The sequence below is a fragment of the Chenopodium album genome, chromosome 1 (genome assembly GCF_948465745.1).
Source record: "Chenopodium album chromosome 1, dcCheAlbu1.1, whole genome shotgun sequence".
Lineage (NCBI taxonomy): Eukaryota > Viridiplantae > Streptophyta > Magnoliopsida > Caryophyllales > Amaranthaceae > Chenopodium > Chenopodium album.
This window is the reverse complement of record NC_137834.1, coordinates 79748231-79766567: the sequence shown is the minus strand read 5'-3', so window position 1 is coordinate 79766567 and position 18337 is coordinate 79748231. Positions and strand designations below refer to the sequence as shown.

Sequence of the window (18337 nt, the reverse complement as noted above, 5' to 3'; positions counted from 1 at the left end):
TTAAAGCCAACAGCACTGCATTGGCTCCCGGGTACCGGAAAAGTGCTCCATGGAATCTTCAGTCCCCAAAACATGATACTTATGTGTCTCAAGCGAGTAGAAAAGTATACCATTCCCTTTGAGCCTTGAAAGATAGATCCTATTTTGCATCCCAGCCTTTGTAATTTCTACTGAAAACGAAAAAGTATGACTCAAGAAAAAGCTATGGTTTCCCAGGCTTTTAACTTCAAGCCATTTAACCTGGAGAAGGTTGAACTTGAACACTTTAACCCAAGGTCCCCAATCATCACGAATACACACAAAGTGTGGTTCTCCATCACTCTCAACCAAATAGGCCCTCGTACGTTTCAAATTCCCAATAATGTACGGCCTATTGTAAACTCTCCAACTTCCTTTACCATCTATCAATGTAAATGCTCCAAGATTTCTAACTGCGTCGAGAATGTAGAATGTTCCTGCTATATAAATTGGGCTGCTTGATCCAAAGAAAAAGTTAAGGCGGCGACGAAACATAAAACTATCCCATGATTCATCCCCATATTTAATGCAATAGATTTTGACTGCACAAGGTATGCTATTATCAATTGCAACCGTGACACAATCAGGAGAAGTAGGGTATGTAGAGAATCCGATGCGTGTAAAGCGATGTATATCAACATCAGAAGGAAAATCCCCACTAACTCTTGAGAAGGGATTATAGTACTTCAATTGTGTTTTAGAATCAACAGATATAAGTAACCACCCATCCTTGAAAAATTCAATAGCAAAAGGGTCAGAAGAAAGTTGCAAAATGCTGGAACATGAATAATTAAGTGATGGGTCTATTATTTCACAAGATCTGCCATCATTCTTCAAGACGACAAACAACGGAAGCATGTTATTGGTTCTGTGTTGGGGTTGAGGTACTGCATCATGAAATGTCTTACAGCTAACTCGAAAATTCCAGAGATCGAACAAATGCATATACTTTGAAATCAGATATATAAGATGGAGTGGAAGCTCAGAGAGTTGTGGTCTTTTTCCTCGTCTTTTGTTCTCTTCTCTGTGGCACTCATCATAGCTTGTACTATAACTAATCATCTCACAGTCAAGACCATCTACATTTTCCTTAATCTGAGTCAATTCTTTGCCTTTCATATCCTGAACGCCTAATAAACTATGAAAGCCCAAAACAGAGAAAGATACATACAACAAACATAAATTAGTTTACCATATCATATGATCAAAATCATATTCCAAAGTATGCATGCTCCACAATTAGAAAAATTAAGACCCCATAAAATCAGTTACTTATAATGTGTATAAACATACAGCTTATTAAAGTCAGGTGAAGAGATAATGTCGTAGAAGAAACAGTACAATTAAAATACTAACCTGTGATATTGCGGCATCAAATTCAGCCAAATAGGAGCATAATGTCTTGGTAGCTCTGAGCGGAACAATTTCATACTCAAAGCACCCTCATTCAGGCTGTAACAATAATATATAGTATTATCAAAATACTCTCTCTTTGGAACAGGAAAGTAAATGCAATCCCCTCGGACACATCCACTGCCATCACCTGAGTTACTTCCCCAGCACCAGGTGCTACAATCTTGGCCTAAGAAAAAGGCGCGGCCATCCAAAGACTTCACCTCCACCCACTTATTTCCCACCAAATCCAACTCATAAATCTTCACCATCCTGATACGACAATCCATACACCGGCGGACAAGATACCAGATATAGTATACATGACCACAAGATTCAACCCAATAGTCCACAAGTTTATCAGAACTAACTAAGCCATTTTGTGGCAGCGGATCCATTTGCAAGGACTTTATAGTGAATGAGTCAGTAGCGTCATTGGCAACCTCAATACTTAACAAAATGGATGAACGATCAGGTCCATCAATATCCTCTCTATAATATTTATGAGCCCATGCATATACGACTTTGTTCACTGTAATAACATTGTGTATTGTTAATTTCTTGCCAAAAAGCTCGAGTCCATGATTGATCCAATTAGAACTTATATCACTACTACTCTTTGAGCTAAGTCGATAAGAAAAGACTTTGTCATCAAAAAACAATAAAACTACAGAGACATTGTTACCAACACTATTTTTTTCAAGATCTTCATCACCTAATGTAATCAATGTGTAAGCTCTATATTTTTCAAGATCTCCATAAATTTCAAGAGCCTCATTATCTGTGTAAGCTGAATTTGGCAACGGAGGGAGTGCTATAAGTTCCAATGTGAGCGGATTCCATAAATAATATAAGAATTTGTCTACAAAATCACCTAAGATTAACCAGCCATGACAAGAGGCACAAATAAATTTACCGCGCATTTGAGGGATACTCTTGATATACGAGTAATCACTGACATCATTACCCTCATCAATAGTGCAGAATGTTTGAGTTGGTTTAGACTCATCATCATCATCATCCCCACATACATTCCGGAGCGTATACACAAGATAGGGTGATCTCTCTGCATGTGGAAGGCACCAATAATCCTCCACCTTCGTCTTTTCCATTGATCAAGATAACATGCAATCAAAGCTGCTCAAATTACCATACAAAAATAATTCACTAAAATGTTGGTCCTTGCAAAAAAAGAAAAAAAAAAACTTGCACAATATATAATTGAACAAATTAGCACAACCAAAATCAACTCTTCCCAACTTATAATAATAATCAACAAAGTAAGGGCATGTTCCGATTGACTGAACTCAGCTGAACCTGAACTGAGCTGAGCTGAGCTCAGCTGAGCTGAACTTATTAATTAGTGATTTTTAACTACGGATTAGTGATCTTTGATTATTTATTACTATACATATGTGTATATACAAATGTACATATTAAAATATTTACGAAAAATATACTATATAATTATAAAATGTATGGAAAATATATTAAAAACTTGAAACCTCTAAACATTTTAAACACTTATACTATTTAATTTAAAAATAAAATAGTATTATGACAAAAGAACACAAAACACTTACATGTATCTAACCCATTTAAACAATTTTTTTTAAAAAAAAATTATTATTATTAATATTATTATTATTATTATTATTATTATTATTATTATTAATTATTGATGATTATTATTATTATTATTATTATTATTTATTGATTATTATTATTAGTATTATTTATTGATTATTATTATTAGTATTATTATTATTATTATTATTATTATTATTATTATTTATTGATGATTATTATTATTATTTATTGATTATTATTATTAGTATTATTATTTCAATTATTATTGTTATTATTATTATTATTATTATTATTATTATTATTTATTGATGATTATTATTATTATTTATTACTTATTGATTATTATTATTATTATTATTATTATTTATTGATGATGATGATTATTATTATTATTATTATTATTATTATTATTTATTACTTATTGATTATTATTTTATTATTATTATTATTGTTAATATTATTATTATTGTTGTTGTCGTCGTCGTAATAAGAGCTTAAAAGAATGAAACTTGGCTTTATATCATTAGCAATATCATTAGACATAAATTAAGAGCTGAACTGAACTGAACTGAGCTGAATTGAATTGAATTTCAATGGAATAGAACAGGCCCTAATTATGAATTTTAATCTATGTTACTCAAACTCTTCATTATCTTCAAGTACCACCTTGAACCAAAATCATGCAAGAAATTATAGAATGGCTATTTAGCTGTGTGTGACTTGAAAACAGACCCTTGACACAACACTTCTATCCGAGTTCGAGTAACATAGTTTGTCTTTATAATTTGAGTTTACGAGTATATGATTGCAGTCATTTTTAACACTTAACCACACGGACCCCTCCAAAAACCCAATTCTAAAATCTTATGATTTTTTCTAATTCTCTATTTCTTTTAATAACTTCCACATCTCCTTTTGTTTTTCTTTCTAAATATACATGGGTTAGCACGGATACGCTCTAGTAAATATAATTATAAAAGGTTGATAAACACCAGTCAAAATGGTATATACAAATTGGGGTACTTAAAAAACACAGAGAGGAGTAATAATTAAAATAATGGCTCGAATTACAATATAACTATCATCAAGATTTGGTATTTCCATTAATATCAGGATCAATTTCAAGTTGCCGGCAACAACAAGAACAAAATCAAGGTTTCATCATTAATTACAAAATAAGAAGTAGAGAGAATCTTATTCAAAAAAAAGTAGAGAGAATCAATTATAACTGGTAATTCAGAAATTAGCATGGAAATGAAAAATAAAGTAACAATTATAAAAAGAGGGACTTACTGATATTGTGAAGTTCGCAAATAGTGTCGGAAAAGTCTTTTTCCGGCGGAACAAGAGGGTGCTAGCTCGGTGTTATAATGTACTAGGATGAAAAAGATGAAGTGCAAGAGCCTATAGGTCCAACAGACAGTAACATACCGAGCAAATTATTATCAATGTTTTTTTTTTTATTAACAGTAGCATTAACAAGCACAATAAACTCTTAAGTTCTATTCAAGCGCAAACATTAAAAGTCTGTCTGGCATTCTAAGCTCTACTCTCTGCCATCACTCTTTCAATTTCCTTTCTTCTTCCTCATGTCTTGACGATTTTTCCATCGTCGGTATTGGGCGTTCAATTTTCTACGCTCCTTTTCCATAGCCTCATCCACTTCCTGATACTTTCTCGCAGCCTTTATAAGGTAAGGAGCTTGTTCAGTAACAGTCATGGAACACCATTTCTTAAATGCAGCACGCCAAATTTCATCCCAAATATCTTATGATACCAGTGCAGGCTTCATACTCTATCACAGCTTCATCTTCTTCCCTGTGAATTTGTTTCTCCTTAAACTCTCTCACAGCTTCATCTTCTTCCACGAAAATATCAGCAGCATCCGTATGCACTAGATGAATGAAAATCTCGCTTCTATAATACGCCATTGGCGGCTTCTTTTTCCCCCAGATTATCTTGTGTGTTTCAGCAATCTTCCAATTCAAAGCTTGTTTGGGTCTGGTCGTCACCGCACTTTCAGCAACAGGCATCGAAGCCTTAGATCTGGATCTGGTCATCACCATACTTTCAGCAACAACTATCAGACCTTGACGATGAAGAATTCTAGGGAAAAATGGTACTCGTTGTGATCGCTTCATAGCAGAGAACGCCGATCTACAAACCCTTTTCACAAAAATCCACCCAAAAATAACCCAATTAATTATTTAAATATAGACACATAGTAACTGGTAACTTGGTAAGTGCGGAGTATAGCACTATAATGCCATTGACAAATTACACCTTATTAAAAAATTGAAATAATTATCAAACATTAGCCATTCTTGTATTCAAAAATAGGCCTAAATATTGATCATGTGGTGCGGCATCCGAACAGTAGCATCAAATCTTTTGCTACTATGTTCAAACTACCATAACTTCCTGATACTTACAAGAAAAAATCCCAACTTTGTGCTAAATACAGCAGAAATAACCCAATCCCAGATTGAAATCAGAGTCAAATTAACAAATAACTTCACAATTACTAACTACCAAATTATTTCAGAGCTTAATAGAAAATGTGATAATTTCGTCGAACAGGTAGTAAGCATTGAAAAAACAAAAACCCATAATCAAAGTAATTGAAAAATCATAAACCCACAGATTCAAAGAAACCCTAAAATCCATACAAATGCACTCAAAACATGTAAATAATCATCAACAATTCAAAAAATCAACATGCAAACATCAACCAAGTAAATAATCATCAATAATTGAGAAAAAATACACTAACCATGAATGAGGAGTCGCCGGTGAGAGAGAACTGATTTCGGTGAAAGAGAATCTCCGGTGAGAGAGAGAATCGAACTTAGGGTTTTTTAGGTGAGAGAATCAGAGAATTGAACTGAACGTTTAAAAAATATTTGATTATAATATTAAAAAACTACAGTAGATTAGTGCCGGTGCGATGTACGGTAGTGTAGACACCCATTTGTGTCTCCCCAAAACCAAACCCAGTGATGAGTGCCTTTCACGTCGAATCATAATCGAATGAAACGAAGTGTGGAAAGGTCTAGTGTTGCGGAAAGTTTTATTTCTTTTCTCTTCTCTCTGTTTTTGAAAACTTTATTTTAAGAAAACAGTCAATCCAGTTTGGTTGGTCCATGATATGGGTCCAATAGTGGTGTAGTTGGATAGGGCTTGCAAAGAACTTTCCAACGATATATTATAAGCCCAATTCCAATGAATATTGAGGAAGTTATGGCCAATTTACTAAACTGGGCCCGGTTTGAGCTTTAAGTACGGCCTAATGATCTAGGGGAGGGCCTAATATAATTTATCATTCCTAATGTAATTAGGAATGGTTTTAGTCTTCTAGAACATTCTAGAAGGTCTTGTAATTCCTAATTCAATTAGGACTCTTCAGAGTTTTAATCAGATCAAATAGCATTTTCGATTGGAATTATATTATTTTATCTTCCAGTACAGGAAATTTATCAGATTTTCGAAAACGCGTGGAAAATCAGTTTGGCGTCCAACCCCAGGCCTTGGCGCCTGGAACCAGGATTGGCGCCAGGCGCTAGCCATTGGCGCTTGGCGCTAGCCACTGACCAGGGCTGGCGCCAAAGTTGTTTTTTGATCTCCAGACTCTGTTTTGTTAAATTATCTTTTTTGGATGATTTTCTCTATAAATATCGTATCAAAAACTCCGTTTTCATTCACCAACTATCTTCATCATTCATCAACAAGCATCATCGATCACCAACTCTCATCAAGATTTTCTTGATTATTCTCTCTCTTTTTTCTAAACTTTGTTTTCACATACAAAATTCCGCATTCACAAGATCTAGAAACACCTAGCCATATTCGAAGTTGCCTTCGCCCTAGACGTGAAAGGTTTTAATTTCTGAGGGTTTGGTCCCAAATCTCTATTTCAATTATCTCTCTTTCAATTATTTAATTTAATTGTTTGATTATTATTTTCCTTGAAGTTACTAACGTGTGTATTTTGTTATTAGAAAGAGGTACGAGGCATCCAAGTAAGTACTTTAATTGGTTTAATTGATTTATGATGTAGATATCATGTTTATATTGTTATTATGATTCCTAGTATCATGTCTAGGGTATTTTTAATATTAAATATGATTGTTATGATGCTTCTTATATTCTTCCTAATATTAATTCATGTTATTATCATGTTTGGGCTAAAGATTTGATTTTTATTGCTTAGTGACATGCTAGGGTTTGTTATTAATCTTGTTAGTATCATGCCTAGGATCTTGCTATGTTTTTAACATGATTATTATTAATGATATTGATTATTTATTATGTTGCTTGATACATTATTTTATTCTTTATTGCTTGATCACCTTTTATTGTATGTTAAAGGGAATTGGTACTTGCAATCACGCTTAATAAGATAATTAATAATCTTGTTAGGTTAATTGTGATTATAATTCAAGTGATCGTCAATAATAGTTTGTATGTGCATTAATATTCAACCAACATAGATTAAACAGGTTTAGGGTTAATTCCTATTGATTGTATGTTAATCAGAAAGCGCACATGAATACGATCAGAATAAAGTAGAGACCTATTATTAGGGCAGGTTCAATCTCTTTTAGGTTGGATTTGTACCATCATCCCCGAACTCTTATTTGGTTCATGACCTTATGGAGTTGACGATCTCTTGGATCGTTAAGGGGTGTAACCTTCACCTCGTGAACGGTTTACAAGTTCCTTAAAAACTTGTTGGCGACTCTTTTGCTCTATCTTCTTCCCTTTTGGACGCCACCGTACTTTAGTGTATGATCACAGTGGGGTTCAAGCTAGTGGGATTTTAAAGGCTTGAAATTATTCCCTACAGGTAGTAATAATTTTTTTTCCTATAATTAATTGTTATATAATATAAAAATGAGACAATTCATGTGGAATAAACAAGTGCAATGCAGTACATAGAAAAATAAAATAATAAAGCAAAAATTATTAAAACTACAATTGAGAAAAAAGATTTATTATTGATTAGTTGTATTGAAAATATTTAAAAGTAGTACTCCTACAGTATATATACATTATACTACATTAATGATTCCCTCAAAAAAAAAATTAATACATTAATGATGCATATTATTCCCAACTATACAATCTAGTGAGTATATGACTAAAGACTTAATTATTTATAAATGTCTTTTAATAAACATGAAAATATAAATTAATATAATCAAACAACAAAATAAAATCTACCGTAAAACTATTAGCACAACATACATATAAATATATTAATTACAAATAATATATCACATTTATATCCAATAAAATAATTTCAATGAAAATAAATACTACTTGGATCACTAAAGGCAATAATAATCAATTATTAGACAACACTCACCTATATTATTAATAGTACATTTTTTGTTTATGAATTGATGATATCGTCGCTCTTTGTTGTTATATAAAAATGTGTTTGAAGCTATCCAAAAATTGTAATTTTTTTTTAATTTTTTTTTATTTTTGCCAAGAAAAATTGTAATTTGATACTTGTTTGATTATTGCCTTAAACATTTATTTGTAGATGATAGATGTTTAAAAAAAAAAAAAAGAAGATACACAAGTGATGTCACTTGTCACTATGTTCGACGTGTCGTTTACTATGCATCTTATTTATAATGTTGAATACTTGAATGTAATAAATTAATTATCTCAATCACATATTTCAGCAAAACATATTTTTTTTTTCTATTTACTGATATATTAATATATTTAATTACGTAATAATAAAAAAAAATTGATTGATATTTCATATTTTTCCTAGAATCTAATATATATATATATATATATATATAAAGGGGAGTTTTTTCCCGAGTTTTTAGAGAGCCACATAGGATCTAATTTTCTTAGTGCGCCATGTAAGATTATAAATCTTAGTAGTAGCCAATTAAATAGGAGATTATTAATTTCTTTTAAAATTAAATAATTCAAATGCCATGTAAGCAAAATTGGCGAATGAGATTTTTAAGTTTAAATTAATTAAATATTATATATTATCTTTTAATATTAGGAATTTTATCTAAATATATAACAAATTTAAGGCTCATAAAAAAAAATAACAAACAAACCGTGCATTGCACGGGCTTCATCTAGTTAAACATAATATATAATTGTCGAACACAATATTTTATAGTCATATGTAATACTCCATTAGTCTAGCAAACAAAATATTAGAGGTATTTGAAAAAAAAATTAAAGTAATGTTTTAAAGTAATTTGTTGTATCAATTATATGAATGAATTTTATTATTAATTACTTTTTGAGTAAAATTCAATAATACTCCGTCTAAAATATGTTTCGGGCAGTAATGATAGTATCTTGTACCTAAACCAGTGGCTCACTTTTTCTATAATTAAAAAAGAGTTAGAATTTTTTTTTTTTATTAATGTGTATAGAAGAATTAAGATCACGAATTACATTTAAAAAAATACATTTTATGACAATATAAAGATTTGGAATAACATTCATTCAAAAAAAAAATTAAAAAAAATAAAAATAAAAAATTGGAATAACATTATAAAAGTTGTATTATAAAAATATTCCTAAAATAAAAGTTTTTTTTTTGCTAAAAGGGGTTAGGAGTTTTGGAGGGAAAAAAAACAGCATCAGAAAGTGACATGTGTCATTCCTAATGTATGTTTTAGTATTATGTTATTGATTGATTACGTGCATTTTGTAATTTTAAAATTTTTTATTTTCATCAAAATTATGATATAGTGATCAACGTTGTCTAATTCATAGTTCAATGTACTAGTCATATATTAGTGTGCTATTCAAAATTGTTTAAATTTCCAACGATAAACTAATAGGTTTTAGTTGTAATGTAAAAGCTTCTAAAAAAAGGAGATGACATCATCATTGCATTTAGGTGGGAAAATTTTTATTGAGAGAGCGACACGTATGAAATGATGACGTCAACAACTTTTGTTTTAGTAATAGTTTATAGAAGATTATTTTTATTCTCTAAAATTATTTCACCTAAAAATAACTAAAGATTCGTTTTTAAATTTATAAATTTCATTTTCAAAATTTTAGATTTCAATTTTTTTTTTTATTTCGTTCATATTTTTCACCATTAATATATATAGGGCTGAAGGAGTTATGTCTTCGTCGTGTGCAATTACTAGATATATAATTGGATCAAATTATGGAGATAATTAAGTCCGGACATTTGGGTCGTCGTTTTGCCATAACTAGAGGTACTTACGATCTTTGGACTAGTAAAATAGGCCAAAGCCCAATTGGACGGATCCTATAAGGTCACACAAAGGGGCTAGATCGAGCATTAGAGGACGAGGCCCATCATGGGCCTCATCACTCTAGGTGGCCGGCCATATGGAGTGAACAAGGGAGTTTTGGGCTTCGTGCCCTAATCTAATTATAATGAGATTATAAATAGACTAGGTGCCAAGGTTTGCAGTAGGAAAGCAATTAACTGATCAGTGTGATCAAACCCTAATTAGCAAACACGAAACCCAACCCCTCTCATAGTCCTCTCTCTCACGGCTCTCTCCTCCTCCTAGGCGCCGGTGGTGTGTCGTGGTGGTGGTGGTTCGTGCGGTGGTCGGTTGTCCGAAAAGGTGGTGATCGCGGTTTTCCTCAATCACTCGACCAATCTAGTATTGGTGGACGGCTCGTTCGAATCTCGTGGACTAAGTAGAGGAGAAACACTTGGGGCTCTATTCTCTCCCTGATTTGCCTGTTGTAGGGAATAAATTCAAGCCTTTAAAAATCCCACTAGCTCGAACCCCACTGTGATCATACACTAAAGTACGGTGGCGTCCAAAAGGGAAGAAGATAGAGCAAAAGAGTCGCCAACAAGTTTTTTAGGAATTTGTAAACCGTTCACGAGGTGAAGGTTACACCCCTTAACGATCCAAGAGATCGTCAACTCCATAAGGTCATGAACCAAATAAGGGTTCGGGGACGAAGGTACAAATCCATCCTAAAAGAGATTGAACCTGGCCTAATAATAGGTCTCTACTTTATTCTGATCGTATTCATGTGCGCTTTCTGATTAACATGCAATCAATAGGATTAACCCTAAACCTGTTTAATCTATGTTGGTTGAATTTAATGCACAAATAAATCTATTATTGGCGATCACTTGAATTATAATCACATTAACCCTAAACAAGATTATTAAATATCTTATTAAGCGTGATTGCAAGTACAAATTCCCTTTAAGCATGCATAAAGGTGATCAAGCAATAACAAATATAATATCAAGCAACAATAATAATCATAAATAATAAATAATCATGAACCATTATTATAACAAATTATAATGACCATGAACAATAACGAATATCATAATCATAGCAATCATAATAGTCATAATCATAATATTCATGTTAAAGCATAAAAGCAAGATCCTAGGCATGATACTAAAAAGATTAATAACAAACCCTAGCATGTCACTAAGCAATAAAAATCAAACCTTTAACCCTAACATGATACTAACAATCATAAATATTAGGAAGAGAATAAAAGACATCATAGCAATCATATTTAATATCAAAATTACCCTAGACATGATACTAGGAATATCATAATAACAATATAAACATGATTTCTACATCATAATATCAATAAAAACCAATAAAGAACTTACTTTGATGCTTCGTACCTCTTTCTAATAACAAAATACACACTTTAGTAACTTCAAAGAAAGTAATAATCAAAATAATGAAATTAAATAATTGAAAGAGAGATTTGGGACCAAACCCTCAGAAATTAAAACCTTTCACGTCTAGGGCGAAGGCAACTTCGAATATGGCTAGGTGTTTCTAGATCTTGCGAATGCGGAATTTTGTATGAAAACAAAGTAAGAAAGAAAGATGAATGTTAATTAAAACTTGTGAATGATAGATGTAGATGATGAATGATTGTAGGTGAATGAAAACGGAATTTTTGATACGATATTTATAGAGAAAATCAGCCAAAAAAGATAATTTAACAAAACAGAGTCTGACGCACGCAAAACGAGGTTGGCGCCAACCCTGGCTAGCTGGCGCCAGGCACCAATGGCTAGCGCCAGGCGCCAATGGCTAGCGTCTGGCGCCAAGGCCTGGGGTTGGACGCCAAGCTTGATTTCAACGCGTTTTCGAAAATCTGATAAATTTCCCGTACTGGAGGATAAAATAATATAATTTCTTCGAAAATGCTATTTGATTTTAATTAAAACTCTGAAAAGTCAACAAAGTCAACTTATCAATGCTAATTGAATTAGGAATGAAAAGAACCTTCTAGAAGAATCTAGAAGACTAAAACCATTCTTAATTGCATTAAGAATGATAAATCATATTAGGCCCTCCCCTAGATCATTGGGCCGCACATAAAGCTCAAACCGGGTCCAGTTTAGTAAATTGGCCATAACTTCCTCAATATTCATCGGAATTGGGCTTATAATATATCGTTGGAAAGGTCTTTGCAAGCCCCATCCAACTACACTATCATTGGACCCATATCATGGACCAACCAAACTGGATCGACTGTTTTCTTAAAATAAAGTTTTCCAAAACAGAGAGAAGAGAAAAGAAATAAAAACTTTCCGCAACACTAGACCTTTCCACACTTTCGTTTCATTCGATTATGATTCGACGTGAAAGGTACTCATCACTGGGTTTGGTTTTGGGGAGACACAAATGGGTGTCTACACTTGTCGAATAGCTTCGTGGAATTCACGCTTCAAAGGTATGATTATGTGTCTTGTGTGTTATGCATTTGATTCTTGGGATTAGGTACTTTATTGAATATGATTCATGTTATTTCCGCTGCATAGTACCTATAAACTCTTACAATGGTATCAGTTAGCCTCTTGCATGAACGTGCTAGATCATAATAATTCGATTATTTGATGTCCACGTTAATTTTATAATCAATTAAGAGGGAGAAATTAATTTAATTATGGTTCGATTATTATATTTAATATGATTAAAATTTTGGAATCGATTAAATACGATTTAATTATGCTCAAATAGCCATGAAGAGGACCGAATTATGCCCTAAAATTGTTCGAAAATTTCGAACCCTAACCCTAATTTATTCGAAAATTCGAACCTTATTAGCCTTAAAATTATGAATTTTGATGCTTATTTTGGTTGATTACGTTTTAAATTTGTTTCATAATTTTAATTGGATTGATTTATGCATAAAAATGTTTTATGTATGATCATAGATTTAATTTTAAAAGTTAAACTTTAATTGGGATTAATTTTATGATAAACCCTAATTTTAAAAGTTGAATATGATTTAATTTTAATCTTATGGACTGATTTAATTTAATTTGGATAAATGCTATTTTAATTAAATTAAAAACACAAAAAAAAAATTTATTTTGGTCGGCAACCGCGGCTGGGTGGCGCAGCCACGGCGGCTACCGACCAGGTGGTCAATCCAGAGGGAGGGAGGGGAGCGTGGCGGTCCTAGGTGGTTGTGGGCAGCAGCGTGCAACCGTTGCACGGCTGCTGCCGCGGCTGCCAGCGCCGGGGTGCTGCAGCCTTGTGCGGCAGTGGCTGCTGCAAGGCAGCCAGCCACCGTGGCTAGCCTTGGCTGGCCACGCACGGTGGGCTGCAGCCCCGGCAGTAGCAGCTGCCACGCTGCTGCCTTTTGCGGCAGTGGCTGTTGTCACGGCAGCCAGCCACCGTGGCTAGCTTCGGTTAGCCAACCACGGTGGCTGGCATTGGTGGTTGCGGAAATTTCAAAAAAAAAAAAATTCTGTTTTGAAAAATTTATTTCAGGATAATTATGAATTATTTTGGGATAAAATCAGTTTATTTTGGATAAGTTAAAATATTTTGAAAATATGATCTTTTATTTTTAAAAGATAAAATTGGTTTTATTTGGATAAGATCTTTTATTTTAGGATAAAATCAAATATCCAAAAATTGTTATATTTGATATTATCCATATTTAAGTTGTTAAATTGGTAATTATCCTAAATTAAAGTGGTTAATTATGGATAAGATTGACTAGGATATTCTGAGCATATTCCAAAAGGATAATAATTGATTTAAAAAATGTGATTATCCCATAATTAGATTAGGATGTAATTGATTTTAAAATTATTTGATTGGCTAGTAATTAGGAAAGAATCTCCTAAATTAGTTAGGATAATCATGGAAGATTAAATATGATTTATCTTTCTAGATTAAAATATGATTTGATTCTATCTCATGACTAAATTAAATATATGATATTTTATGAACCGTCATGAATAATATATGAAATTATCTAATTATGATTAATATATAAGATATTTTAGGAAATGCGTTGACTTTATTATGAACATTCGATGTTGTAGTTTAGACAAGCATATTGAGTGATTTATTATATGACACTTTTATAATATATGATATTATGTTGCTATATATAGACTAGTATGGCCCATAGATTCTTAAATACGATCTGCGCATCGTGATGTATTTTTGTAATCTAAATACGGTCTGCGTACCGTTAAGTATTTTATAACTTTTATTTAATGTAAATAGAATAGTTATTTAAATGGTGTTAGCCCAAAAGAAGCCCATGAAGTGAAGGCCCAAAGGAGCAAGGTGGATGAAGATCCATGATGATTCAAGTGGGAGCATTTTTCATTTTTAGTTTTCTTAGGACTAAGGGGCCATACTACGTCAAGTTTATTTTATTGCATTAGTTGATTATGCATGTTTAGGTTTATTTATGTTGATTGATGATGCACTAGAGTTCACTAAATAATCACAATATAATAAATCTAGATCCCAGTAATATTGAGGCAGGTTTTCCAATTAAAAACACGACGAAACCTTCGATCGTTTATGATGGGTCGGCCCTCAGCAGAGCATCATAATATATCTTGGGGAAGTGGGGGTAGGACCCATTCTACAATTTTAATTGGTTATATACTTAACAAGGTTACCTAAAGCGTTTAGAACCTTGAAGCTAAGGGTAATAATTAAACATGTGATGGTTAATTATTCAACCAAGAGTTACAAGAGTTGTAATCAGTAAAGAGTTTACTCACCTTGAAAATATAATGGTTGATGGCAGGGCCTCACTCTGGTCAATTATTGCACAAATAAAGGATCTTGGAATCACTTAAAATTCAATAGGGATCATTTAATCATTGAATAAAGTGTTTTAAAGTTACCAAATGAATGCGTTTTATGGTACTTTAATTTTATTAAACATAATAATTAAACTTTGCCTTATTTTGACTTAGATGGGTAGCCGTAATAACAATGACAACAACGTTTACAATTTGCGACCATTCCTTGAGAAGGATAGGTTAACAGGGGAAAACTTTTCCAACTGGGAAAGAATGCTAAGGCTTGTTCTGAAATCTGAAGGTAAGGAGGATGTCATTGATACCCCATTGCCAGGACCTCTGCCAGAAAATCCAACTGCGGCAGAGATCAAGAAGCACAAGGAAGCTCATGATAGAGCTATGCCTATCACTTGCTTAATGATTGCAACCATGGAACCTAGTCTTCAAAAGCGTTTTGAGGACCAGGATGCCTATTTAATCATGGAAGAACTCAAAGCATTGTTTAAGAAACAAGCTAGAGTTGAAAGGTATGAGCTTCATCGTGAGATTCTGGATTGTAGAATGGAGAAGGGTGCCACAGTTCATGATCATGTTTTCAAAATGATCGGCCTAATTTAAAGTATGGAGAAACTGGGGTACCCATATAGTGATGATTTGGCAACATACATCATTCTCCACTCTCTTCCAGAAAGTTTCAACCAGTTTATCATGAACTTTAACATGACTGCCAATGCAAAGACTATGAATCAATTGCATGCAATGCTGGTTAGTGCTGAGAAACAAATCCCTAAGGAACCTAAGAAGGAAGTTCTTATGATTCAAAAGGGAAAGGGGTTCAAGAAGAAGGGGCAAAAGGCTAGTGCCAAGAGCAAGGGCAAGCAAGTTGCCAAGGCTCCTGAAAAGCCTAAGGCGAATCCAAAACCCAAGGCTGCAAGTGAGAGTGAATGCTTTTACTGCAAGAAGAAGGGGCATTGGAAACGTAATTGCCAGAAATACCTTGATTTCCTCAAGAAGAAGAATGGAGCATCAACCTCAGGTATAATGCTATAAACATTTTAACTTTCACTAAGGTATGTGATACCAAATTGCAGTGCTTAACATTGTGATTTTGCGCAGGAACTGCAAACAAGTGAAGCTAGCAAGGAAATGGAGCTAGAAGGTGCACTAGAAGTGTTTTTGAGTGGCCAGAAATAGCTTCATAGTTTTAATTTCTGATTAGTTTATCATGACATTTAGAACAATTTCCAGTTTTTGATGAGACAATATTTCGGTTTTCTTGTTTTGAATACTGATTTGGTTTACTTGGCTTGGAAAAATGTTGATCCATGACCAAGGTAATAAATTGTTTTCATTTTGCTAGACATGAGTTAATTTTATTTTATGACATTGATATAAGTAGATCACAAAAGTAAAATTAGATGATTCAAAGTAAACTTACTTATAAATAAAGTAAGGTTAGGTCACATAAACCATTTGCACATCCAAAGTTATGGACAGACTCTTACTCTTATATGATTATGAATCACTTAAGAATTAGAAGTCATGCTTGATAAGGTAAAATGACCAAGTTACCTTTTAGTTGAAAGGGTAAAAGAGCTAAAATGACCTTTTGAAACACAAACATATGATGTGAGTGTACCATAAATTCAAAATTAGCAAGAGATTTAACTATTTCATTGCTCTTATTAACGATTTAAGTAAATATGTCGATAGTTACTTAATGAAATAAAAGCTGGAATCATTGAAATGTTCAAAATTCCAAAATGAAATGTAAAATCAATTTGAGATAAACAATTTAGCACTACAATATGATTGTTGTGATAAATATTTAACTTAAAACAAATGATCATCTAAAGGAATTGTTGAATTAGTTCACAATCCAGGAACATTACAATTAAAATGTATGTATAAAGCAGGAATCAAACTTTGCTTTCCATAGTTCGATCCAAGATTTAATGATTTACAAATATCATTTTGAGGATATGCATTAGAACAACAACAATTGCGAATATACTAAACAGAAACTTAACCAAAGCAGTAGAAAAAGATGTCATAAATGTTATGGATTAAAAATGTTCCAAAGTTATCTTTTCTAAACAGGATTGAGGGAGTATGAAATCTATGTAAAATGTTTACAAAGATGACATAATAAACCCTAAATCAAAGGTGTTATTCCTACAATCGCGTAGAAACAAAATGTTTGTTGCTTGCGATAGTGTCTTTATAGAAAGAAATGTCTTCCTACAAAGCCAAGTGGGAGTAAAGTTAGATCTCGATGAGATTCGAGACGAGCAACAAAAGGATGTGGATAACACTACATCAGAGACGAAGGCGCATGAAATCAGCTAATTTGATAAAACATGTGTCGAAGCAAGCTAATTCAAGTAGCGAGACTTCTATCGTCCTACTAGAATGAAAGGCTTCAAAGAGTTGAAGAGAATAATTCTATTGTCGCTCATACCTATCGTAGGTTACTTAGGATCGAAACAAACAGTTTGTTGGAATTCTATTAAAAGGTGGATTCTAAAATTTTCCTATTGGAATGGTTGGAATCCATACCTACAAGAAAGCTTTGGACAAGTGCCAACTCAGGAAGTGGCTTAAAGCCAAGAAATCCAGAATGGACTCCATGTCTGTAAAGATGTGCTAGTCCATGATAGTCTTACAAATAGGGTCAAACCTATTAGTCATGTAAGCCTATTCGGATTATTTCTAGTTATGGAAATCAAAATCACCTTCATGAAATGTTCTTGATGGATGGCAATGTATATGATACAACCTTAGAGTTTTGAAATCCAGAAATTCTAGAGAGTTTTGCAAACTTCAGAAATTCGTTTATGGATTGAAGTAAGCATCAGGGAGTTGGAACATTCATTAGGAAATCAAACAGTTTGATTACCTTGGAAGAATGAAAAGGAATCTTGTAGAAACAAGAAGTTTAGTGGGAGCAATTGGTCTTCTTAGTCTAGTGTGTAGTTGACATATAGTTCATATGAAATGATATATCAATGCTTGAATGAGTCAAGCAATGGTTAGAAAGATTGTTTCTATATGGGAGACTTAGGAGATGTTGAGTACATATTGGGAATCAAAATCCACAAAGTGAATCTTGAAGGATGACTGGACCTAATCAAGAGACTTATGTTGATAAGGTTCTTGACAAATTCAAGATGCAAGACTCTAAGAGAGGATCTCTTCCCATGCCTCATGGTTTTACACTCAGTAAAACTCATTGCCTTAAAAGCTAGTAGAGTTGAGTTGAAAAGGTAGTGTACCTTATGC

The 18337-nt window shown here is 32.9% G+C and overlaps 2 protein-coding genes across 2 annotated transcripts; both read right to left on the bottom strand.

Moving 5' to 3' along the window:
- Positions 1–963, bottom strand: LOC145636231 (F-box protein At3g56470-like). Its single transcript, XM_081687734.1, has one exon. The coding sequence runs from the start codon at positions 961–963 to the stop codon at positions 1–3; it is 963 nt and encodes a 320-aa protein (XP_081543860.1).
- On the bottom strand, positions 938–4399 carry LOC145608971 (uncharacterized). Its single transcript, XM_081664581.1, has 4 exons — positions 4294–4399; positions 1375–2547; positions 1115–1156; positions 938–1032 (listed from the first exon to the last, which is right to left on the bottom strand). The coding sequence occupies exons 2-4, from the start codon at positions 2520–2522 to the stop codon at positions 975–977; spliced, it is 1248 nt and encodes a 415-aa protein (XP_081520707.1). The 5' UTR covers positions 2523–2547; positions 4294–4399; the 3' UTR covers positions 938–974.
- Positions 4400–18337: the final 13938 nt, after the last annotated feature.

What these genes read in the sequence shown, in the direction of transcription:
- LOC145608971 (XM_081664581.1), bottom strand. Translation starts at nt 2,522, where the DNA reads ATGGAAAAGACGAAGGTGGAGGATTATTGGTGCCTTCCACATGCAGAG. An exon ending in TTGATGCCGCAATATCACAG is followed by an intron (nt 1,157 to 1,374) that starts GTTAGTATTTTA and finishes GGGCTTTCATAG; the next exon opens with TTTATTAGGCGTTCAGGATA. An exon ending in AAAGGCAAAGAATTGACTCA is followed by an intron (nt 1,033 to 1,114) that starts GATTAAGGAAAA and finishes AGAGAAGAGAAC; the next exon opens with AAAAGACGAGGAAAAAGACC.
- LOC145636231 (XM_081687734.1), bottom strand. Translation starts at nt 963, where the DNA reads ATGCATTTGTTCGATCTCTGGAATTTTCGAGTTAGCTGTAAGACATTT.